Here is a 26,116-nt window from a genome sequence, read left to right as displayed (position 1 = left end):
AGGATAATCCAATATGGTCTCAAAGCTTTGCTCCCATATCTGGACTTAACTCAAGTGCTGATCATGACAGACAATACCTCAGCCATTCATATGTAAACAGACAAAGGAAACAAAGTCTACAGTCCTTCAAAGAGAAGCTCACCTCCTGATGACTTGGGAAAAGGAAAATGTGCAGTCATTTTGCTCCCTTCCCAGCCAAAGCAAAATTGAATATTGCGGCTGACTGGCTCATCATGCAAAAGTCAAATCATCCAGAATGGGAACTGCACCTAGAGGTGTACATCTCCTGGTAAAGAAATTTAGTCTCACAGCAACAGATCTGTTTGCCTTCCACCTGAATCATGAAGTTTCAGTGTTTTTTCTTTTTCCAGTTGAGATCACAGAGCCAGGGCAACAGATGCTTTGTTGTGAAGATAGCCAAAGGGGACTCTTATATGCCTTCCTTTCCTTTTTCTCTCCTCAGCAGAATGCTGAAGATGATCAGAAGAGAAGCAGCACTGGTAATTCTTGTATATCTTTCTGGCCAAGGAGACCTTGATTCTCTCGTCCCCTTGAAAGGGTACAAAGTCCCCCCATCAGTTTTCCATCTAAAGGGTTATGATATTACAAGGCCAATTATGCACCAAAATCCAAACTGTGTGAGTCTAGCTGCCTAGTTCTTGAACAGAGCCTTTTAAGCCAAAGAAGTTGTTCAGAGGGCTGATATCCACAACTTTAGCTTCCAAAAATAAATCTACAAACTCAGCATATTTGAGGGCCTGGTTGAGCTTTAACTGTCGGTCCCAGGACAAATGACACCCCCCACCAAATCATCTTCATGGGTACCACAGATGCTCAGATTTCTTCAAAATGGATTTGGGTTATGCCTGTCAGTTCCGACTTTCAAAGGTCAAGTTACTGCTTTGTCTAAGTGCTTAATTTTCCTTAGAGTGCTTAGTTTTTCCTAGGCTTATGGAAGTGTCTCGACTAGCGGTTTCTCAGAAGTGGAGCCACAATGCTTCTGATTGACAGATATGGTCTGCCTCCAAGTCTGTGCATAGAGCAGAATTCCCACTTTCCTGGATCTTATTGCTCAAGAAAGGAAAATTTTAGATAAGTTTTCCTATACTTTAGTACCAGACCTTAAGGTTTCCTGGAACTAATAGGGATAAATATTTTGAAATCTCAGCTACTAGTATGGATTTTGGGGGTGGGGGGGTGGGGAGGTGTGTTAAATCACATCTCAGTCATTACATTTGTGCGTGAAGAAGTAATGAGGTCATTAATTTCAGACTTGCATTTTGTTCAGCTTTTTTATATAGTAACAAATGTTTTGTTTGTACATAACCTCCCTAATTAACTTTACTTAGTTCTTGTATTCTTTTGGTTGACAGTCACTGCTAAATAGCTGAGACTGGAATTTTTCATCAGAGATTGGACCTTAGCCAACTTCCTACTGGAGTTTGCTCAAAGAGTAGAAGTGGTGTTATCATGTTGTATCCCACAGGGCAATAAACTGGTCTCTCTGCTGTCATCTTGCCAAGGAGCACAGCCACTCATTTCCAGCTGAAGTGATATGGTTAGCAGGATGTGAAAGCTGGATGAGCAGGCTCTAACAGGGAATGGGTAACCACTTGGAACAGGTCAGAGAAGCCTTTTGCAATTCTTGGAATGTTCTTCAGTCAAAGTTATAGTTCTTGATCTTAGTTAGATCAGCTTAACCAGTTAATTTCTTTCTCTTTTTGAAACTGCCTAAATATACTCAGTCTAGCAGACGTTTATGTATGTTGCTCAAAAGAATAACCTGTAAGAATATACCAGGTGGGTTTATTTGCACTAGACAATCACTTTGCTTAATTACAAACAGAGCAATTTAGCAAATGATGTGGTCAAGCAAAATTGGTATTGTAATCACAGTTACATTATATATATGGCTACTTCTGATGAGACCATTTCTTTTTTTAAATACTGCCACACTTGATTTTCACTGCATGTTTCATAGACAGTTTATGTTCATGTCATCTTAGATAAATTGCTCCCTGCTAGTTGAATAATGCTCATTATAGGATCCTGGAGCATAGAGAAAAGTACAAAATTGTTAGATTTTGCATCACCTTTGTTTTCTGTCCATTGTGTTTGATTTCTGAATGCTGGCTGGCTTGTGCTGTATTGAGGTTCCATCTTAATAAATAACATCAGAATTTAATTAAATCATTTGAAATTCAGAAGAGCAAGTTACTACTATTCTGTACCAGTCTGTTTATATACTTAGGCAGTCTTTGGTACAGATGTTTGAAAATGATAATGTCTGCAGAACTCTGGAATTTTCTGATTGACATTCTGAGAAACCACACCAATGCCAAAAATCTCCAGTTAAACATACACACACAACTTCATTCCTTTTTAAATATATTTTCCATTTCCTAATATCATTGAAGGTAATTCAAAATGTACATTTCTTGAAAATTATAGAACCTGAGGGTTACTTGAAGTCACTCCACCTATATAGCCTCATACCTGGAACATTCTAGGTGCACAATTCAACAGGAAACTTGTCAGATAGTTTCAGATGAAGTTGGTTGGAGACTGAAGAATGAAGTGGGGCAGAATGTAGTTTGTTCAGAAGGACCTTTTTCACTGTGCTAACTTTTATTTTTACTTTTATCCAGACCAATTTAAGTGATTATAGTTGTAATTAAAAGATATGATAGACTGACTGGATTTTAGAAGACATAACATCCTTGGAGGACTAATTGCTTATGTAAATGATGTGTCTTTCATCACTCTGTGTTTCTCAGTTACCATTAACTGACTTTGTAGAGAGGTACATTAAAGGACAAATTAAAGCTTATATTTAGAAGCTGAACCAATAGACAAACAGCAGTTCCTTAAAATATTAAGACATTGATATTTCCCGACAGTCTGTGTCCAATGTCATAGTTATGACCTGTATGTGTAACATTTTTGTTAACGACAGGGAAAGCACTTGGCTAATTTTATACCTATGCATTATAGAGACTAAATGGTTTTTTTTTTTATTATTTTTTCTATTTATATCCTGCATGCCTACTAGAAATTTCTCTTTTTATTTAACAGGTTTGGGTAAAACAAAAAGGAAGACAAGTGCACGAGATGCCTCACCTACTCCTAGTACAGATGCAGAATATCCATCCAACGGTAGCAGTGCAGATCGGATTTATGACCTTAACATCCCAGCCTACGTTAAATTTGCCTATGTGGCAGAGAGGGAGGATGAGCTGTCCCTTGTTAAAGGATCCCGAGTCATTGTTATGGAAAAGTGCAGTGACGGCTGGTGGAGAGGTAGCTACAATGGACAGATTGGCTGGTTTCCTTCGAACTATGTGGTGGAGGAAGTTGAGGAAGCAACTGCAGATTCCCCAAGTTTTCTAAGTTTAAGGAAAGGTGCATCCATGAGTAATGGCCAGAGCTCAAAACTACTTCACGTTGTTCAGACACTGTATCCATTCAGCTCCGTCACAGAGGAAGAGCTCAATTTTGAAAAGGGGGAAACAATGGAAGTCATTGAAAAACCAGAAAATGACCCAGAATGGTGGAAATGTAAAAATTCCCGAGGGCAAATTGGTCTTGTTCCTAAAAACTATGTAGTAATCTTAAGTGATGGTCCTACCATTAACACGTCCCATCCACCTCCGATAAGCTATACAGGGCCATCTTCTACAGGACGGTTTGCTGGAAGAGAGTGGTATTATGGGAATGTTACCCGGCATCAAGCAGAATGTGCCCTAAATGAGAGGGGAGTGGAAGGGGACTTCCTTGTTAGAGATAGTGAATCTTCGGTAAGTGACATTCAACACTTGAATTTTTATTATTTGCTTCATATAAATAAACAAAACTACCGTATGGTGTTTGAAGTAGCAATGATGATAGTGAATAATTACCTTACATTAGTACAATGAGTGTCTATCCCAGAAGAAGTAAGCAATTTACAAACTTTACAAACTGATATTTTTGCTATACACTGGAGTCACTTCATTCACTACTGAGGTGCAACCATCTTTGGAATGAAACACAACAATTGTGAACTAGTTTGTGTACTAATTGTGGAGTCACTAGTCATAATTCCCTAGTAAAGATTGAATTCCGTTTTGAACTTAAAGCAGGGATTCTCTTGTTAGATACGAAAAATACAGCATATCCTTCCCAAATTTACCACACTTACTCTGAGTACAAAAATTAATTTAAAATGGGTCCTTTAAGAAATTTAGCTTCTGTAGCAGTCTTTTCTTTGTCTTGAGTGAACTTAATAATGAAATAACATCTTCAAATTTTCCATATAGTTAAAATTTCTTGAACTCTTGTGCATAGGTTTTATTTGAAAAATTAGGTGGTAATAAAGTAAATTAAGTTGTAATTAAAGATTTTATTTAATTTTTATTATTATAATAAGTTGCAGACAGCGTCAAGTAACTCTTAAGTTGAGCCACAGTGACATCAGAGGGATGTTGTAATTACGTCAAACTAAGCATTACAAATGCAGGAAGTTCAGAAAAGTTTACATTTAAATGTGTTCCAAATATACTAAGGTATGGAATCACTCAAACAACCTGAACTCTGTCTTATAGTGACATCATGACAAGAAAATTGTAGTTAAAATCCCTTAGTGTGTCTTTTAAAAATAAGTGTTATCTAATCTGGGACCTCTAATACTAAAAAGCCTTAATCATTATCATATGGTTATTGCATGGCATCAGCCTAACTCAGTCTTGGGGTTTATCTACATACAATTTAAGTATACCGCAACTGTATCCATCTGAAACCAGCATAAGTACAATTCCATAAGGTGAATGCAGTATACCACTTTAAAAGTATTTATATTCCCATAAATTTAGGGCACTTGTATTAAAGCACCTTTATGCCAGTATAATTGCATCCACACTATGAGTTATACTGATTTAACTATACTGGTTTCAAAGTAATAAAGCAATATATATAAAACTGTGTAGAGGCCAGACCTTAAGATAGTTTTTTGTCTGAGAATATATAGCTTATATAGGCCCAGCTATTGGAGCATTAGATCATTTGTATTAATCATTTCTACTTAGAACGTCTGACTAAGATTATTTTTCATATGATCTGTTAATCTAATATCAACTGTTTCTGTGTTTAGATTCTGTAAAATGACTTCACAAAACAATAGTACGTTAGGGTAAATACTAGTTGACAAATTGTGGCTTTTCATTAGTTACTATTAATCTAAAATTACTTTTTAGAAATTGATATTTTAGTTCTTCATGCTTCTGTTGAAGTACATTTTGTATTTCACGTGCTATAATTAGTACTGGCCAGGTAAAGGTCAATTTAAATCCAGCTCTTAAAATGGAGTCAAACGTCTTCAAAATAAATAATGTTGCGGCAGATTGGCCAGGTTGCAATCACAGGCACTTCTGAACACAGCTCTTGTTACCCAGTTCTTTTTTGAGGGAGCGTTTCCAGAATTAGCAGAAATACCCTATAGCAAGGATTGGCAACCTTTGGCCCGCGACCCGCCTGGGTAAACCCCCTGGTGGGTCGGGCCAGTTTGTTTACCTGCCGCGTCCGCAGGTTTGGCCAATCGCCGCTCCCACTGGCCGCGGTTCACCACTCCAGGCCAATGGGGGCTGCTGGAAGCGGCGCTGGCCAAGGGGTGTGCTGGCTGCAGTTTCCTGCTGCCCCCACTGGCCTGGAGCGGCAAACCGCGGCCAGTGGGAGCTGCAGTCAGCCAAACCTGCGGACACCACAGGTAAACAAACCGGCCTGGCCCGCCAGGGGGCTTACGCTGGCAGGCCACATGCCAAAGGTTGCCGATCTCTGCCTTATAGTAAGTATAAATCTACTCCTGAGTTTACTGGAGTTTGGTTTTTTTTAACTCAGTGGTGTCCTTTAAGTTGAGGTTTGCTGGCATACCTTGTTTCTGCCAGTAAGATTGCTGGTGTCAAGGGAATAATTTAAAGGCAAGAAAATAGTTTTTAAAAGTTGCTTCAACATTTTTCTTTTGTTTTTTTAATTTAAACTCGCAAAATATTATTTTATTTTCTGAAACACATTTGCTGCTTTATTCTTACTACGGTTAGAAGAAGTGGAGGCTGACAAGTATTTCCACTCCCTGTAATTCTCATTTCATACACAAGAGTATTGATGACGTACAGATGATGTCTTGCAAAATGATTGTCTGTGTAGGTTTCAGGCCTTGCAACCTAAGGGTTTTTCCTGGTAGACTACCGGGTTTTGGTTCCTTCTCTGGGGGAAACCCATCAAAATGTGCTGCTTCACAACTTAACTCTACGTCTCTTGGACTGCTAGTTTCCGTTTCTTGTCGCAGATTTTCTAGACATGACTTTGTGCAGCCTCTCTGTTATCTTATTTGCAAAATGTGGGGAATAATAGTTTGTCTTTTGCTGTCGTGGGGATATGCAGCTTTAGTTAATAAGAGCTATGAAGTGCACAGAAATATTAACAGCAGTCATTGAAAGAAGAGAACTTGAGGCTCATGGTATTCTGGCTCCCAGTCCGCAGTAGTCAATACTCTAGGGTGACGGATATTTTGTAGGTCTTTCTCTATTTTATGTTGATTCTGCCTATAAGGTAAAAATTATCTCTACACAACAAAGTATTATAGAAAAGTAATTTTTTTAAAAAGATGTAAATTGCGTTGGGGGCTGTATATCTGGAACGTCTAGCCCCAACTATGCACCACAAATTCTATCCTAGGCCCTGAACCAGCATACCAGTTTTCAGGCTGATCTGACTGTGCAAATGGATTTTACAGCAGTTTGAAAATATTGCTAAACAGAAACACTTTTGCAACGTTTACTAACGTGTGGCTACGTGCTGCGCCATAATGACCACTGTGTTACAGCTCTTTTTTGTTGTCTAGGTCTAAAAAGACACTCTGACTTCTATCTGAAATATAGAAAATACATTAGCCTTTTTATTTAATGACCTCATATTTGATCAATTGTTGTCCAATATGGTTGCCAAATGGTGGTTCTCACACTCTGCAGTAGGATTGTCGCTTGTGGGGCATACAAAGACTCAGTCAAGGTATAGTCAAGTAAGTCAGCTGTAAGTCAGTGACCCCATACAAGTCTCATTGGACAATCCCATGGAATTTACTAAGCTCATCAGCAAAACATGATTGCTACAGCACTACACAGAAAGTTTAGGTTCAGGCTTCTTCTGAATTAAGGTTTCCATTCTCTCTTCAGTGCTGGTCTCTCTCTAATCAAAATGCTTCAGTCTGGTGTTACAGATACTACATTTCTCTAAACAGAGAACTATACTTTTGTAGTTGGGATGTGTGTGTCTGCCTTTGGTTTAGTATCATTTCAGAATTATTTTTTTGTTACACATTAGATTGAGGGTATGTCTACACTGGCAGGTTTCTGCACCAGAAGTTATACCACTTCTTTAAAACGCTGGAATTAAACAGCTGTTGCATATCCACACTGTGCTCGTTGTGACGCTGGAGCGCATCCACATTAGTAGCTCTTGCAACGGCAAAGACAGCAGTGCATTGTGGTAGCTATCCCACTGTGCAACTGGCCACAGGGTGCTTTGGGAAGGGGTTGCAATGCCTCATGGGGATGCAGGTTTCCCAATCCCATTGTTCCATGGGCATCCTACTACATTGCCAGCTGCTTTTCAACTGAAGTGGGGAGGGGGAAGTGTGTGACTTGGAGTGTGTGTGTGTGTATGGAGCAGGGAAGAGAGACAATATGTTTTGGGGGACAGAGTGTGTGTGTCAGCATGCTGTCTTGTAAGTTCAGACAGCAGCAGGAAACAACCAGTCCTGAGGCAGGGGGAGGGGGAAACCCTGACATCAGCCCCCACCTCCCTCCCTCGGCTCTCTGCACAGCAATCTCTCTCTCTCTCTCTCTCTCTCTCTCTCTCACACACACACACTCTCACACACACACTCACACACACACCTGTGTTCAACAGCACTAGCATTCCACATTAATGGTTTGCTTTGTGTCCCAGAGCAGTTCAGCACAGCACACAATGGCTGTCAGAAACAGTGCTTTGAAAGGGGAGAAGCACATGTCTCCAGGGCAGCTGAGTTCAAAACAATGAGCAGAGTGGGCATTTGAGGCATTATGGGACACCTCTGGAGGCCAATTACAGTGCAGAAAGCAATCAAGTGTTCACACTGGCAATAGAGCACTGGAGCCTCTGCGCAAGTAGCCTTATGACTCTCATTGAGGTGGTTTTTTTGCAGCGCTGCAACTGTGGAGTTTCTGCGCACAAAGTGGCTTGGCAGTGTATACACGTCTGAAGTTTGAGTGCAAAAAGCTGCTTTACTGTGCAGAAACTTGCCAATGTAGACAAGCCCTTAGTTATTTCATTCCAAATTTGATCTTCCTTAATTTTTAATCTTATTGCCTGTATCATTCTTTTATATAAGTTTTAACACATTCTTCACAACAGCTGTTCTTTTAATAAATTCTAGAAACCATGAAGTAAACCAGGGTGGTGTTGTTGAGAGAGAAATGGGTAAAGTATCATTTGTTTCAAGCTTCCAAAGGCTTATGATAGAGCAGTGTAAAAATATTTTTAAAATAATTTTAAAATTCTTGGGTGGTGTCTAATTTTCAGTGGATATACTTTGTAGTACTTTTTTGTAGTACCAAAAATTCCCATTACATCATGTTGTATGATTCCACTTGTTGGAGGAGCCTCTTCAAGCTGTGGACCTAGGTTTCCTCCCTGAAGGGGTCCTATCAATGAGGACCATCCTCTTACTACAGGTTTCAGAGTAACAGCCGTGTTAGTCTGTATTCGCAAAAAGAAAAGGAGTACTTGTGGCACCTTAGAGACTAACCAATTTGTTTGAGCATAAGCTTCCGTGAGCTACAGCTCACTTCATCGGATGCATACTGTGGAAAGTGTAGAAGATCTTTTTATACACACAAAGCATGAAAAAATACTTCCTACCACCCCACTCTCCTGCTGGTAATAGCTTATCGAAAGTGATCACTCTCCTTACAATGTGTATGATAATCAAGGTGGGCCATTTCCAGCACAAATCCAGGGTTTAACAAGAACGTCGGGGGGGGGGGGGGTAGGAAAAAACAAGGGGAAATAGGTTACCTTGCATAATGACTTAGCCACTCCCAGTCTCTATTCAAGCCTAAGTTAATTGTATCCAATTTGCAAACGAATTCCAATTCAACAGTTTCTCGCTGGAGTCTGGATTTAAAGTTTTTTTTGTTGTAATATAGCAACTTTCATGTCTGTAATCGCATGACCAGAGAGATTGAAGTGTTCTCCGACTGGTTTATGAATGTTATAATTCTTGACGTCTGATTTGTGTCCATTTATTCTTTTACGTAGAGACCGTCCAGTTTGACCAATGTACATGGCAGAGGGGCATTGCTGGCACATGATGGCATATATCACATTGGTGGATGTGCAGGTGAACGAGCCTCTGATAGTGTGGCTGATGTTATTAGGCCCTCTGATGGTGTCCCCTGAATAGATATGTGGGCACAGTTGGCAACGGGCTTTGTTGCAAGGACAGGTTCCTGAGTTAGTGGTTCTGTTGTGTGGTATGTAGTTGCTGGTGAGTATTTGCTTCAGGTTGGGGGGCTGTCTGTAGGCAAGGACTGGCCTGTCTCCCAAGATTTGTGAGAGTGTTGGGTCATCCTTCAGGATAGGTTGTAGATCCTTAATAATGCGTTGGAGGGGTTTTAGTTGGGGGCTGAAGGTGACGGCTAGTGGGGTTCTGTTATTTTCTTTGTTAGGCCTGTCCTGTAGTAGGTGACTTCTGGGAACTCTTCTGGCTCTATCAATCTGTTTCTTCACTGCCACAGGTGGGTATTGTAGTTGTAAGAATGCTTGATAGAGATCTTGTAGGTGTTTGTCTCTGTCTGAGGGGTTGGAGCAAATGCGGTTGTATCGCAGAGCTTGGGTGTAGACGATGGATCGTGTAGTGTGGTCTGGGTGAAAGCTGGAGGCATGTAGGTAGGAACAGCAGTCAGTAGGTTTCCAGTATAGGGTGGTGTTTATGTGACCATCGTTTATTAGCACTGTAGTGTCTAGGAAGTGGATCTCTTGTGTGGACTGGACCAGGCTGAGGTTGATGGTGGGATGGAAATTGTTGAAATCATGGTGGAATTCCTCAAGGGCTTCTTTTCCATGGGTCCAAATGATGAAGATGTCGTCCTCAATATAGCGCAAGTAGAGTAGGGGCGTTAGGGGACGAGAGCTGAGGAAGCGTTGTTCTAAGTCAGCCATAAAAATGTTGGCATACTGTGGGGCCATGCGGGTACCCATAGCAGTGCCGCTGATCTGAAGGTATACATTGTCCCCAAATGTAAAATAGTTATGGGTAAGGACAAAGTCACAAAGTTCAGCCACCAGGTTAGCCGTGACATTATCGGGGATAGTGTCCTTGACGGCTTGTAGTCCATCTTTGTGTGGAATGTTGGTGTAGAGGGCTTCTACATCCATAGTGGCCAGGATGGTGTTATCAGGAAGATGACCGACGGATTGTAGTTTCCTCAGGAAGTCAGTGGTGTCTCGAAGATAGCTGGGAGTGCTGGTAGCGTAGGGCCTGAGGAGGGAGTCTACATAGCCAGACAATCCTGCTGTCAGGGTGCCAATGCCTGAGATGATGGGGCGCCCAGGATTTCCAGGTTTATGGATCTTGGGTAGTAGATAGAATATCCCAGGTCAGGGTTCCAGGGGTGTGTCTGTGCAGATTTGATCTTGTGCTTTTTCAGGGAGTTTCTTGAGCAAATGCTGTAGTTTCTTTTGGTAACCCTCAGTGGAATCAGAGGGTAATGGCTTGTAGAAAGTGGTGTTGGAGAGCTGCCGAGCAGCCTCTTGTTCATATTCTGACCTATTCATGATGACAACAGCACCTCCTTTGTCAGCCTTTTTGATTATGATGTCAGAGTTGTTTCTGAGGCTGTGGATGGCATTGTGTTCTGCACGGCTGAGGTTATGGGGCAAGTGATGCTGCTTTTCCACAATTTCAGCCCGTGCACGTCGGCGGAAGCACTCTATGTAGAAGTCCAGTCTGCTGTTTCGACCTTCAGGAAGAGTCCACCTAGAATCCTTCTTTTTGTAGTGTTGGTAGGGAGATCTCTGTGGATTAGTATGTTGTTCAGAGATATGTTGGAAATATGCCTTGAGTCAGAGACGTCGAAAATAGGATTCTAGGTCACCACAGAACTGTATCATGTTCGTGGGGGTGGAGGGGCAGAAGGAGAGGCCCCGAGATAGGACAGCTGCTTCTGCTGGGCTGAGAGTATAGTTGGATAGGTTAACAATATTGCTGGGTGGGTTGAGGGAACCATTGCTGTGGCCCCTTGTGGCATGTAGTAGTTTAGAAAGTTTAGTGTCCTTTTTCTTTTGTAGAGAAGCAAAGTGTGTGTTGTAAACGGCTTGTCTAGTTTTAGTAAAGTCCAGCCACGAGGAAGTTTGTGTGGAAGGTTGGTTTTTTATGAGAGTACCCATTTTTGAGAGCTCATTCTTAATCTTTCCCTGTTTGCTGTAGAGGATGTTGATCAGGTGATTCCGCAGTTTCTTTGAGAGCGTGTGGCACAAGCTGTCAGCATAGTCTGTGTGGTATGTAGATGGTAATGGATTTTTTACCTTCAGTCCTTTTGGTACGATGTCCATCTGTTTGCATTTGGAAAGGAAGATGATGTCTGTCTGTATCTGTACAAGTTTTTTCATGCAGTTGATAGATTTCCACTCCATACGGCTAAATGCAGTGCCTTGAATAATGACAGGTTTCAGAGTAACAGCCGTGTTAGTCTGTATTCGCAAAAAGAAAAGGAGTACTTGTGGCACCTTAGAGACTAACAAATTTATTTGAGCATAAGCTTTCGTGAGCTACAGCTCACTTCATCGGATGCATACTGTGGAAAGTGTAGAAGATCTTTTTATACACACAAAGCATGAAAAAATACCTCCTCCCACCTCACTCTCCTGCTGGTAATAGCTTATCTAAAGTGATCACTCTCCTTACAATGTGTATGATAATCAAGTTGGGCCATTTCCAGCACAAATCCAGGTTTTCTCAACCCCCCCACACACAAACCCACTCTCCTGCTGGTAATAGCTTATCTAAAGTGACCACTCTCCTTACAATGTGTATGATAATCAAGGTGGGCCATTTCCAGCACAAATCCAGGGTTTAACAAGAACGTCTGGGGGGGGAGGGGGGGAGGAAAAAAAAAGGGGAAATAGGTTACCTTGCATAATGACTTAGCCACTCCCAGTCTCTATTCAAGCCTAAGTTAATTGTATCCAATTTGCAAATGAATTCCAATTCAACAGTTTCTCGCTGGAGTCTGGATTTGAAGTTTTTTTGTTGTAATATAGCAACTTTCATGTCTGTAATCGCGTGACCAGAGAGATTGAAGTGTTCTCCGACTGCAGCCAGCCCCTGCCGCACCCCCTGCCCTGCCTCCAGCCACCCCCCCAGCCCTTGCCGCACCCCCTGCCCTGCCTCCAGCCACCCCCCGCACACCCTGTCTGCAGCCAGCCCCTGCTGCACTGCCTCCAGCCACCCCCTGCATCCCCTGCCTGCAGCTAGCCCTTGTCTCCAGCCACCCCCTGCCTGCAGCCAGCCCCTGCCACACCCCCTGACCTGCCTCCAGCCACCCCCCACACGCCCTGCCTGCAGCCAGCCCCTGCCTCCAGCCAGCCCCTGCACCCCCTGCCCGCAGCCAGTCCCCGCCTCCAGCCGCCCCTGCCCGCAGCCAGCCCTCGTCTCCAGCCACCCCCACAGACCCTGGCCGCACCAGCCCGTCTCCAGCCACCCCTGCACCCCCTGCCCTGCCCGCAGCCAGCCCCTGCCCTGCCCACAGCCAGCTCCACACCCCCTGTCTCCAGCCACCCCCGCACCCCCTGCCCGCACCAGCCCCTGTCTGCAGCCACCCCTGCCCGCACCAGCCTCTGGCACACCCCCTGCCCTGCCCGCAGCCAGCCCCTGTCTCCAGCCAGTCCTGCACCCCCCTGCCCTGCCTGCAGCCAGCCCCTACCTCCAGTCAGCCCCTGCCCTGTCTCCACCCAGCCCCACACCCCCTTGCCTCCAGCCAGCCGCACACCCTCCTGTCTCCAGCCAACTCCGCACCCCCTTCCTGCCTGCAGCCAGCCCCACACCCCCTGCTTCCAGCTAGCCCTGCCCCACGTCCACTGGTGCCCTGCAGTTCCCAGGGCAGTAACCCTGCACACCTGCTTCAATGAGGGGGGCATGGAGCAGCTGGGACCCACACATGTGCACACCCTAGAGTGACCAGACAGCAAGTGTGAAAAATCAGGACTGGGGTCGGGGGTAATAGGAGCCTATATAAGGAAAAGACCCCAAAATCGGGACTGTCCGTATAAAATCGGGACATCTGGTCACCCTAGCACACCCCCAGGGAGTGGTGGGGACCCAAACATGTGAAACGGAGCTCATTTCTAGTTCAGGCCCATCTTTTTAAAAAAGAACTTTAGGCAGGGTTAACATGCAGCCGTATTTTCCCGGACAGGTCAGGCTTTTTGGTTCTTAAATCTCCGGGAAAGTACGGACGTATGGTAACCCTGTTGGTACAAAAAATACATACTGGGGCACATCCCTTAAATCAGAACTTTTTATAGGGAACCGGTTGTTAAGATTTTGGCAGCTCATCACTGAGTATGTGTACCCCTGGGGGTACTCAGAGGTCTTCCAGGGGGTACATCAACTCATCTAGATATTTGCCTAGTTTTATAACAGGCTACATAAAAAGCACTAGCAATATCAATACAAACTAAAATTTCATAGACAATGATTTGTTCATACTGCTCTATATTCTATACACTGAAATGTAAGTACAATATTTATATTCTAATTGATTTATTTTATAATTATTTGGTAAAAATGAGAGTATGAATTTTTCAGTAATAGTGTGCTGTGACACTTCTGTATTTTTATGTATTTTATATATTTTTATGTCACATTTTGTAAGTTTTTAAGTGAGGTAAAACTTGGGGGTTCAGAAGACAAATCAGACTCTTGAAAGGAGTTTAGTAGTCTGGAAAGGTTGAGAGCCAGTGAAGTAGAACATAAGGTTCCTCGCACAGGTTGCCTGTTCCTACAATAGTTCCCTGTCATAATGGTTGCTGCTTCACCTGGAGAAGCAATATTGTCATGAGGGGTTTTGAGCTGTCGAAGAGGGGCCTTTGAGCCTGGTGATGGTGGATGTGAGGCAGGAGGGGGAGCCTCAATGCATGGAGAGTTTCATGTGTGCATCAATGGGGCAGATAAATTGGTGAATGAAGTTATGGATGATAATTGAGAGGGGAGGGGAGGGGTAAGACCGTGAAGGGAGATTGAACATAAGAACCGGCATACTGGGTCAGACCAAAGGTCCATCTAGCCCAGTATCCTGTCTTCTGACAGTGGCCAATGCCAGGTGTCCCAGAGGGAGTGAACAGAACAGGTAATCATCAAGTGATCCATCCCCTGTCACCCGTTCCCAGGATCTGGCAAACAGAGGCTAGGGACTCCATTCCTTACCCATCCTGGCTAATAGCCATTGATGGACCTGTCCTCCATGAATTTATCTACTTCTTCTTTGAACCCTGTTATAGTCTTGGCCATCAAGGTCTAAGACCTAGACTAGATGGGCAGAAATTGGGAGTTTGAAAGACCAGTAAAAGGGTTAGAGAGGTATAACTATAATTTTTCCCCACCCTGCCCTTTACAGTGAGTGTACCATATTTCTTTGAGTGCTTGCAATGTCCATTCCATGTTAGGTGTGTGCGCACCATGAGCAGTCACCAGAAATTTTTCCCTCTCTGGTACCCATCGCGTCAGCTCTGGTGCTGTGCGCTCATAAGGGCTCCAGCCAACACCGCGCCTTCTCAGTTTCTTTTTTTCGCCCATGATGGTCGCTGGAACTGTTCTTCTTTCTTCAGCAAGCTCTCCTCAGTGGAAGACGCTTCTCTGTGGTCTTAGTTTACTACCTTCCCTTTGTTTCTTTCGTTCCAGTTCTTTATTTCTACTTTGGACAGTTGTGAACTTGTTGTACATAGTTGGCATTTTCACCATGTTAGCGGAGTCTTCGTCTGCTCCCTGTACAGGACATGCCTCGGTCTCTCGGTTTCAAGCCCTGTGCCTCCTGCAGCAGACCTATGCCTGTTAGCGACTTGCGCTCCGGTTGTCTGAAGTGCCTGAGAAAGACTGATATCAGGGGTTGCTGCCAGATCTGCTGGGATTTCAAGACCTGTACTAAGAAAGGCCTGGAGACAAGGTTGAAGTCCCTCCTGTTGGAATCAGCATCCCGACTCTTGTTATAGCCAGTTTGGCCAGACTCAGCACTGAGTACATTGGCGTCAGTGCAGAGTGCTCCTCCCACCATGAGAGTCTCTGCACCGTTCACCCATCACCTGTGCCGAAGAAAAAACATAAGAAGCTGTTGGCTGAGAGAGGGTGTTCCCCAACTCTGAGGAAAGTCAAGTGTGGGGAACACAGTGGAGTGTGACCTGAGTCTGGCCACTCCTCTGATTCTGAGGGTGATACCGTTAACTCCGTCCCTTATGTCCATTGAGTCCAGTCCTGGATCAACCTTCAGCACCAGAGGGACCAGCAGGATCGCGGTGCTGTCTACCTCGGACGTGTTTGTTACAGCCAGGGACTTGCGGGAGCTTTCGGTGTTGCTGGCGATGGCAGTACAAGAATCAGCGACGTCGGTGCCAGGGAGCAGAATGGAGCTCATTAGGAGCTCTTGAAAAGAGTGGCCTTTGAACCTCTGGCTGGAAATGGAGGTTGTCAAAGATCCCTCCCACAGCCTGGTCAATATTTTGACTGCGGCAGCCCTGTCGAAGGTGGCTCTCCCTCTCACTAAGGCCATCATGGGCCAGTTAAAGCTCTGTGGGAAAACCCCATCTTCCCTGCCTTCCACCTCAAAAAAGAGCCAAAAAAATAGTATTTTGGTCCCTCTCTTGGGTATGAGTACTTGTACTCCCACCCCCTCCTGGGTTCCTGGTGGTCTCAGTGGCAAACAAGAGGGACAGACAAGGGCAATAAGCTGTGACCCCCAAGACAAAAGACTAGATCTTTTTGGTAGAAAGGTTTATTCTACAGGAGTTCTACAGCTCGGCGTCTCCAACCAGCAGGATTTTGCTGGGCAGGTACGATTTCATTGTCTGGGACTTTGTTGAAATTCAAGGACTCGTTTCTCCCGGAATTCAGGCAGCAGTTCTCTTCTTTGGTTGAGGAGGGGAAGTGTGTAGTCAGGGCTTTCTTGTAGGCTGCCCTGGATGCGGCAGACTCGGTGGCTAGATCCTTAGCTTTTGCAGTAGTCATGCTCAGATGCTCTTGGTTCCAGTCCTCGTGACTGCTAACAGAGATCCAGCAATCAATTCAGGACCTTCCACCTGAAGATGCTTCGCTCTTCTCAGAACAAACAGATGCAAAGCTCCGTGGCCTGAAAGACTCCAGAGCCACCCTTAAGTCCTGAGTCTTTACACCCTGAAGCCTTCAACAAAGCACTTCAGGCCCCAGCACTCCAACCACTTCTCAGCTCCACCGCCCCGTCGGGACCTGCAAAAGAAACAAAGCAGGTGTTTTAGACACAGGCAGTTCCCCCTGTCTACCTCAGGGTCTCTACCTGGTCTGCCCAGATACATGGGGGCAGCCAAACAGAACTTTTGATGGGATGCCTGAGGTCATTATACCAGTTCCCATGCCACTTGATCCTGTCCCCCTTTCGTTTTCGGACCACCTGTCCCACTTTGGCATGACATGGTCTGTTATCACCATGGAGTGCTGGGTGCTAAACACTGTAGAAAGGAGTTATACATTCTAGTTTATTTCCACTCCCCACACATTCCTTCCCTCCCCATTCCTCTTCAGGTACCCTTCTCATGAGCAATGTCTGGTGCAGGAGGTGCAAGCCCTCCTCTGCATGAGAGCCGTGGAGGAGGTTCCTCGGGACTTAAGAGGGAAGGGGTTTTACTCCAGGTATTTTCTAATTCCAAAGGCCAAGGTGGATCTCTGACCCATTTTAGACTTGCGCCACCTCAACGGCTATCTCAAAAAGCTGACTTCTGCATGGTCTCTGTGGCCTCCATCATCCCCTCCCTAGATTCAGGGGACTGGTATGCCACCCTCAACTCAAGAGACGCTTATTTTCACATCTCAATTTTCCAAGGCCACAGGAGGTTTCTCAGGTTCATTGTAAATCAAATTCACTACCAATTTACGGTTCGGCCTTTCAGCAGCCACAAGGGTTTTCATGAAATGCATGGCAGTAGTGGCAGCCTTCCTGAGAAGAAGAGGGGTACAAGTCTACCCGTATCTTGATGACTGGCTGGTCAAAGGCCAGGCCCAGGTGGAGGCCATTATCCACCTCCATACAGTCGACCTTTCAGGTGCTGGGGCTTATAAATGAGCAGAAGGCTACCCTTGTCCCTGTACAAAGGATAGAGTTTATCAGAGCAGTGCTTGATTCCTCACAGGCAGGGCTTTCCTCCCAGAAGCCTGTGTCCAGACAGTGGTGTAATTAATAGCCCAAGTCAAGGCCCACCCAGTCACGATGACCCATTTCCGCCTTAGACTTTTAGGCCACATGGATGCATCCACATAAGTAGTGCAGCGTGCGAGGCTATGCCTCAGATCACTTTAAGCTTGGCTGGCCTCAGTGTACTCACCCAGTCGCCATCACCTGTACTTGGTGCTCACAGTTTGTCACCAGTCAGAACAGGAAATGTCACCATTCGCTCCCTGCAAGGCCACAGCCCGGGCTTACTCACAGAAGCTTTCCTGCTCTGTTGGACTGGACATCTGTTCTACAACTTCCCCTCTGTTCCTCTAGTGCATAAGGTCCTACTGGAGATCAAGCGAGACAGAACACAAGTCATTCTCATAGCCCTAGGCTGGCCCCACCAACACTGGTTCGACACGCTTTCAGTATCGACTCTGATGCTGATACCTCTCCTCCTGGACCTGATATCGCAGGACCACGGTCAAATACTCCTCAAACCTCGACACCTTCCACCTGACAGCTTTGAAACTCCATGGCTAAATCCTGAGGAGTTGGCCTGTTCGGAGCAAGTCCACCAGGTTTTGCGAGGTACCAGGAAGCCTTCTACCAGAGCAACATACCTTGCCAAGTGGTAGCGCTTTTCCATTTGGTCTTCCCAGCAAGGTCTCTTGCCTGCACAGTCATCTCTGCTGGCTGTTCTGGAGTATTTGCTGCATCTGAAACAGCAAGGTCTGGCAATTTCATCAGTTAAAGTACGCCTGGCAGCGATTTCAGCATTCCACGAATGGCTGATCGGTTTTCTCAGATGAGATGTCTGTTCATTTTCTCACGGGCCTAGAAAGATTGTGCCCTCAGATTCGGGAGCCCATTCCCCCATGCGACCTGGTCTTGTCAAAACTCATGGGGCCTCAGTTCGAGCCGCTGGCAATATGCCCCCTGTTGTACCTTTCCAGGAAGATGGCCTTTCTGATAACTATCACTTTGGCCAGGAGTGTCTCAGATCAGGGCCCTTACATCAGAACCCCTGTACACAGACAGCTTTGCCCTCACTCTGCGTTCCTCCCAAAGGTGGTTTTGCAGTTTCACAATAATCAGTAGGGCCCTACCAAATTCGCGTCTGTGAAAAATGTGTCATGGACCGTGAAATCTGGTCTTTTGTGTACTTTCACCCTGTACTGTACAGATTTCACGTGGGAAATCAGTGTTTCCCAAACTGGGGATCCTGACCCAAAAAGGGGATTGGGGGGAATCACAAGGTTATTGTAGGGGGGTCACAGTATTGCCACCCTTATTCTGCACTGCTCCCTTCAGAGCTGGGCGGCCAGTGAGTGGTGGTTGCTGACTGAAGGCCTAGCTCTGAAGGCAGTAGCGCAAAAGTAAAGGTGGCAATACCATACCATGTTATCCTTACTTCTGTGCTGATGCTGGCGGCAGCATTGCCTTCAAAGCTGGGCTCTTGGCCAGCAACCACCGCTCTCTGGCAGCCCAGCTCTGAAGGTAGCACTCCCGTCAGCAGCAGCACAGAAGTAAACTTGGCAGTACTGCAACTGTCCTACAATAACTTTGTGAGTCCCCCACAGTCCTGTTTTGGGTCAGGACCCCTACCGTTACAACACCATGAAATTCAGATTTAAATATCTGAAATCATGAAATTTACTATTTTTAAAATCCTGTGACTGTGAAATTGACCAAAATGGACTGTGAATTTGGTAGGGCCCTAGTAATCAAGCTATTTTTCTGCCTTTTTTTCCCCTGAAACCTCTCACAAACAGGGAGGAGCAAAATCTCTACACACTGGACGTTAGCTGCACCCTGATATTATACATTGAGAGGATAAAACTGTGCCATAGATCTATGTAGCTGTTTGTAGCAGTAGTGGACAGGATGAAAGGCCTTCCTATTTTGGCTGAGCGGATCTCATCCTGGATCACATCGTGCATTCACACATGCTGTGAGCAGGCAGGGGTCCCACCACTGGCTATAGTGACGGCCCATTCTATGTGAGCACAAACTTCCTCAGCAGCTTTCCTGGTCCAGGTGCTGATCCAGGACATATGCAGAGAGGTGACTTGGTCATCAGTACATACATTTTCTTCCCACTACACCATCACCCAGCAAGCTAGAGATGATGCCAGGTTTGGTCGAGCCATGTTGTGGTCAGCATGTCCATGAACTCTGATCCCATCTCCTATGGTACTGCTTGGGAGACACCAAACGTGGAACAGACATGTGCAACACATCTCGAAGAACAACAGTTACGGAAAGGTTAGTAAGTGATTTGTGACCCAACACCAGCCAAAATCGATCATTTGGGCAACACAGCTCTGTCTGCTGGATACCTAGGCAGAGTAGGTGTGTTCATGTAAATATAGTCTGGTCCTGAAGCCTTCCCCCAAACCCACCCTCCAGCTCATCACTAGCTGTCAGGGGAGAGCTCATTCAGACCTTGCTTACAAATCATAATTTGAAATTATTAGCTTGGCCAACATCGCCAAAACAAATGCACTGAACTTCTCATGAAAAAACAACAGCTATGTGAGGCAGCTAGTTCTCTGTTCATGCTTTTCAAACCTATTATGCTTTTTCAGGTACAAATGTTTTATCATCTATTGTATATGCTTTTAAAGTGTATACTGTTGACCACCGGGGGAGGGGGGAGGGTGATGGGGAAATTCAGGTAAATCCCTGATGGAGGAGAAACACTCACAAGCACCCTGCCGTGATGCTATGCTGTAGAATCACCAGACAACCTTACAGGTTCTAGAGACTCAGATTTACTTGTAATGTGCTTTTAAGGAGTGTATGCAAGTTCTGAGGCTTTTTTGCAAGATAGGGTTGCATGCAAGCCATCTAAATGTAGCAGTTAATTCAAGTGGGAGAAGAGAGAAAATCTGCCAGAAACTGAAAGAGAATGGCCGAAAAACAGTTTTAAAAATGAACAAACAAACAAACTTGGAACAAATCCAAGGACAGCAGGGAACCAATTCAGGCTGCATTCAACCACCACACTGTAGCATGTAATATTAAGAGTAAAGAGCAGTAGTTTACACAGATATTTTTTAAAACATTCTCTAAATATTTAACTTGTATATTTGCAGTGAGAAGGACCCAAAATAAATACAAGTCCAATTATTTTCACAGATTCTTCTTGTATTCTTGTTACTCACTAATTTGAGGCCAATAAAGGGGTTTCACATTTTTCCAACAGCTGTTCAAGCTCTTCCATCTCTTTGTACTAGATGATGGCTCTCACAAGAGAGTTAAACAGGCTGTTCCACAGTTTTAAGATGATGAGTTCATCAAAAGGGTGCAACTTTACAACATGCTGTGGTGAAAAATAAGCAACGCTAAATTCTTCTATTGTACAAAAATCTAATTAGCAACTTTGGGACTGGAAAAAATATGAAACATTGAGTATTCAATCACAACTGTATTTCAAGTGTCAGAAAAAGCAAAGCAATGTGGTGGTAGCAGCCGATGAAGTGAGCTGTAGCTCACGAAAGCTTATGCTCAAATAAATTTGTTAGTCTCTAAGGTGCCACAAGTACTCCTTTTCTTTTTGCGAATACAGACTGACACGGCTGCTACTCTGAAACCTGTCATACTAGAGTTTGGTTGTCTACATGACATGGTAGTAAGTGTGGGCCAGTGGCTCGGGCATAGGACTGAAAATCACAGGGCATAGGTTCTGTTCTGAGCTCTGCCACTGACTCACTGTCGTAACCTCTCTGTTCTTCATCTTTATAAAGATAACAATACTTACCCACCTTTGTAAAGAGCTTTGACATGTATACTTGAGATCATAGCTTTGAGGTTCTGATAACAACACTGCACCAAATAGGAGGGCACTAAATCTCCACAATGCACAAAAGGATTAGCTTGGTTGGTTTTGCTTCAGACATGATGTAGCTTTTTCAGTTCCGTGTTTTGGCATTCTGTTTATACCCGTGTCTTCAATTGTAATAGAGATTTTTTCAGTTAGTATTTTTAAATGAGTTTTGCCTAGGTGTTACCTACAGAAGAGAGAATTAGAGGGACTTTAATATTAAGGTTTGGTCTTGTTTCTCAGACTCGCACAAGCTAGTACTCTATTACTCCCTTCCATGCTAGCCCTACTAAATTGTTTCCTACGGGCCTATGTTGTTAGTTTTAATATTTAAAGTGAAGTTAGTGGCATGCTATCCATTGCCAGTTCCCTGTGATACTTCTGTGATTCGGCAGTCACAGAATTTTCAGCAGAATTCATCCCTTGCTGCAAAATCGTGCTCCAGAGTCTCCGCTGTAATTTTTTTAAATGAATGGTTCTAGTTCTTATGATTCAAGAAGATGATCTTGAAATCATGAACAAATTTGAAAGCACTACGGTGCAGAGAGCCTGCAACAATAGCTCTGAAAACTGTGAACTGCCCTATTCATCTCAGTCAGGGCCCATGGGCTCTGCAGTTCCACAGCATCTGGCTTTTGCAGGCAAGCTGCTGATATTTTGTATTCAGTTTCCCTTCTTGGTCAGGACTGGCCTGCAACTGTCTCTTGCTTTCCAGTTTTCCTCACTAGGGGGAGTTAATCGGATTACAGTGAAACCTCTGCACTGTTCCTTTGAGCTCAGGCAGGAGGGGGTTGGAGCCAGAGCTAACCTACAATTTACAGCCAGGGAGTGTGGGGGGAGAGATGGGGAATGGAATCTAAGAATTTATGCTGGCAAGTAGAGCTAGTCGGAAAAATTCAAATGTAACATTCATCAGAATTTGTGGATTCATTAAAAGTTAAACGTTTCACTGAGATGGTTCAATTTCAGCAAAGTTCCAGTTGAACCCAGGCAGCAATCTGCCAGAACCCTGCCAGCTTGCCTGCCCAGCTCCTCAGCAGACCACGTTGGAGGACTCTTTAGTAGAGAATTTAGAAAACATTGGTTTTCATTCCTAATTGGAACAAAACTAAATTGTGAAATATCAAAATCCTCATTGAAACTGAATACCATTCTCTGCACAGCTCAACTGGCAAGTTAGACTGGCTGGGGAATAGTGCAGTAGTTGAAGCCCTTGGATCCAGGGAAATGAGATGTAAAACCATCTACAAGCTCTGCACTCCTGTCCTCCTCATTTCTTTGACACATGCAGACAGAGGGATGGCCTGAACCTGGCTGCATGGACAGCATCACAGGAGCAAAGTCCCAGGGATTGGGGTTTGGCTGTCTGGAGAGCATAGTGAAAACCCATCAACAAAAGTAGTCACTGTCAAAAATAATCTCTCATGAATGTTATGCCAATAAGAATTTTCAGTTAAAATAGACATAGTTCTGTTTTTGTGTGGGTCTGGAGGCTTGGAATAAATGGTGTTTCATGACAATGGAATAAATTAATGTTGTTGTGGAATTTAGGAGTTGTTGCCATGTGTTGTGAACCTGGTCTAATTGTGTCACTAAGTACACAGGACTTAGAATATAGAATACATTCACAGTGATGTTTGTTTGATATACCATAAGAGCTTTGATTATGTTCGGTACTGGAAACATTGATAGAAAAGTAAACTTAGGCCATGTCTACACTACAAAATTAAGTCAACCTAGTTTCCATCGGCATACAGCTGCCGCAGTAATTACATGGCTTGTGCTTTTCCACACTTTGCTCCTTGTATCAGCAGTGTATGTCCTCTCCAGGAGCGCTTTTATTGATTGTACTGTCAGTGTGGGGTATTGTGGGACGCTTCCTGAAAGACAGTAACAGTCGACGTAAGCAATGCAGTGTCTACGCTGATACTGCTTTGACCTAATTACTTCAACCTTAACTCTACGCCATTTGTGGAGGTGGAGTTAAGTTGGCGTAGAGGGGCAGTTACATCAGAGAGAGCGAAATGTAAGTGTTGACTCTTCCATAATTATGTCGAAGTAAACTGCCTTGTGTCAATCTAACTCTGTAGCGTAGACAGACCTTAGAGGTATAGTCAGGTGGACATTCACTACGTAACTTTTGATTTATCTAAATGTTGCTATCATTATTAAACATTTATACTGCAGTAGAGCCCAACTTCAACAGTTGGGTCCAAAATTACTGGGAAGAATTTAAAGTGAGAATTAGTATTAAATTTAATGAACGTTAAATGAAATAAAAGCTACAAATTGGAAGTTCACTCTTTCTTTTTTTAAAAATTAGTGTTGTCAATTGCTTTTTAAAATAGAGTGGCAGTAGGATGGAGGAGTGGCCAAACCATGTGTGAGCAGGGGGAAATGTTGTAGACATGGAGAACTTTTGCAGCCATTTATTTATGTTCACTTTAGTGCTATGTACCAAAGCAATCAATGTGCTGGTACATTGAAAAAGTTGCTGTATGTCAAAAATAGTAAATGGAATAGTTCTGTTTTATCTTTCAAATAATTTTTAAGTTAAAAAAAATTAATTTCACTGTACATGGTTAGTATTATATTTGGGTGATTTGTATTGTAAATGTGTATTCTGTCCTATACTACTTTCTTAAAATTAAAATAAACAAGAACTGTTCCTCATATATTTTTTAATTAAGTTAAAGGGTGGAAAGTTTTTCTTTTGTAACACAGCAAGAAAGGCCCTCTTGTGGTCATGATTTTAAAAAGTCGTGGGAATTTTCCCTTCTGTGCCTCAGCCAAGCGATATTGTAATAAGAATATTGACTTTAGGGAGAGTTTATCAATTGAAGAAACCATACATGACACAAGTCTTTTTCTGTTCTTGTCATTCTTATGATGCTAGTTTGAGCCAGTAATTTTTGCACTATTTGCAATTTAGTCATGTAACTTGCTACTTTAGACTATGTATTTTACTGATCATTTACTGCACATATTAATAATGCAGGAAATTATTTATTGAATAATAGACATCTGGATTTCTTAAATAGCTAAAGCACCATACTGTGGAACAAAGAATAGAGTATATTGTAGTTACTTTATATCACAGTTTGCTCCTTCAACCACAAATTTGTGTGTTCTCTTTGACCACTTCATAATAATTCTTTTTCTCTCTCTCTCTCTTTCAACAGCCCAGTGACTTCTCAGTATCTCTAAAGGCATCAGGGAAGAACAAACATTTCAAGGTGCAGCTTGTGGACAATGTCTATTGTATTGGCCAGCGTCGATTTCATTCAATGGATGAATTGGTGGAACACTACAAAAAAGCTCCCATCTTCACCAGTGAACACGGCGAAAAGTTATATCTTGTGAAAGCACTTCAGTGACGTTGAAGATAGACTATGCCACCTAGGCCTCTTATAACTTTCAAGCCTTAGGTCCTAATTCACTTTTATAGAGCAGAGCAATCTACTCCCTGAAGCAGGCTTAAAGAATGGGTTCTTTCCAAAGTGTTTGCTCTGTTGGTTGTTATTGTCCTTTTTTGGTTTGGATTTGTTTTGTTTGCCTATTTTATCTTTTTGGTTCTGTTAATCTCAGATGACCTCCCCTCAGGTTGAAAATTTCACTTAAATGGGCGTTGTAAGCACTCACTTTCATGCCTGAGTTCTAAACTCCCCTCTTCTGTGTACGTTTACATAGTTAGTTCCAATAAACGAGGGGTGTTTTCAATTCAAAACAGTGTTAATCTGTTCAAATTGCTCATGCTGACAGAACTGTTCATTTGAGAGACATCGGGCACAGTTTGAATGCACTGAAGCTGCAGCTAATTAAGTGAGATATAGTAGACATTACAGTTGTGGCAGTGAGTTCTGTAGCTATTTTGCTTACCAAGTAGTATATTACAAAAATTCCTAGTTCCTAGAAGCACTCTTTACACTGTACTCTGCTATTACATTGCCTCTTTAACTCTTTGTAAAGAGTACACTAATTAAAGCATTTTGTAATAGTACTTCTTAATCTACTATGGTAAGATTGTAGTAAAAGAAAACTATCTAGTGTATTTTGGTCTGTAATTGCAACAGAGAGGAATTTTCTTTTTTACATTGATTGCTAGAGAAAGAATCATTGAATTGTAAAGGCTGAATGTTTTGGTAATCTACAACCAAATGTGCCATCCACATAATGCTTTTTCCTCTTGCCCTTCTGCTTGTTTGAATTAAACAATTATGTATTTAATTCTCGAAGTAATATGTATCTGTAGCTGATTGTTGACACTAATACAGAAGATTAATAAAAACTGATCTTGGGGTGGGGCGGGCGGGCTACCAACACTATTATATATATAGATCTATATATATTTGCTTTATAGAGAAAATCTTCAGGGTTTACAGAGGATGGTGGGATTGGTAGTAGGAGACGCACAGAATGTTTATGAAGAAAATGCATTTTCTCTTTTCTTTACATTTAAACTCCTTTATGGTTTAAATATACAGTCTTGAGATGGCACATTCCTGAGATTGAAGAAGGGATCTTGAGATCTCAAATTCTTGCATACCCAGTTTTTTGGATATTGTAATAAAACAGATATTATGTCAAGATGGAGTACTGGATTTATCCTTGAGTGGTAGTCATAATGTTGGTTTAGTAAGGTGAAATAGTGTAAATATGGAATTTGTGTATTTTGAATTTGGTCTAAGAAGAAAAAAATTTGAGCAACAATACTGTAGGTAATGAGAAATACTCTGTAATGTTTTCAGTATTGGTTACTACAATGAGGAAGACCATAAACTCCTTTAATGAAAATGCAAAAGGAAACCATTTCCTAAGG

At 43.3% G+C, this 26,116-nt stretch overlaps 1 protein-coding gene across 6 annotated transcripts in view; it reads left to right on the top strand.

The window, feature by feature from the left end:
- Positions 1–25,884, top strand: part of NCK2 (NCK adaptor protein 2) — a 148,555-nt gene extending 122,671 nt beyond the window's left edge. For all 6 annotated transcript variants that reach the window (XM_043536436.1, XM_037897733.2, XM_037897744.2 and 3 more), the window contains 2 exons: positions 3,076–3,797; positions 24,480–25,884. In XM_043536436.1, the coding sequence (XP_043392371.1) occupies positions 3,076–3,797; positions 24,480–24,674 (917 nt within the window). In that variant the 3' untranslated portion in view covers positions 24,675–25,884. The remainder of the gene's footprint in view (positions 1–3,075; positions 3,798–24,479) is intronic.
- Positions 25,885–26,116: the final 232 nt, after the last annotated feature.

The sequence above is a fragment of the Chelonia mydas genome, chromosome 1 (assembly GCF_015237465.2).
Source record: "Chelonia mydas isolate rCheMyd1 chromosome 1, rCheMyd1.pri.v2, whole genome shotgun sequence".
Classification (NCBI taxonomy): Eukaryota; Metazoa; Chordata; order Testudines; family Cheloniidae; genus Chelonia; species Chelonia mydas.
The sequence above is the reverse complement of the archived record's forward strand: the minus strand, read 5'-3'. Positions and strand labels throughout refer to the sequence as shown.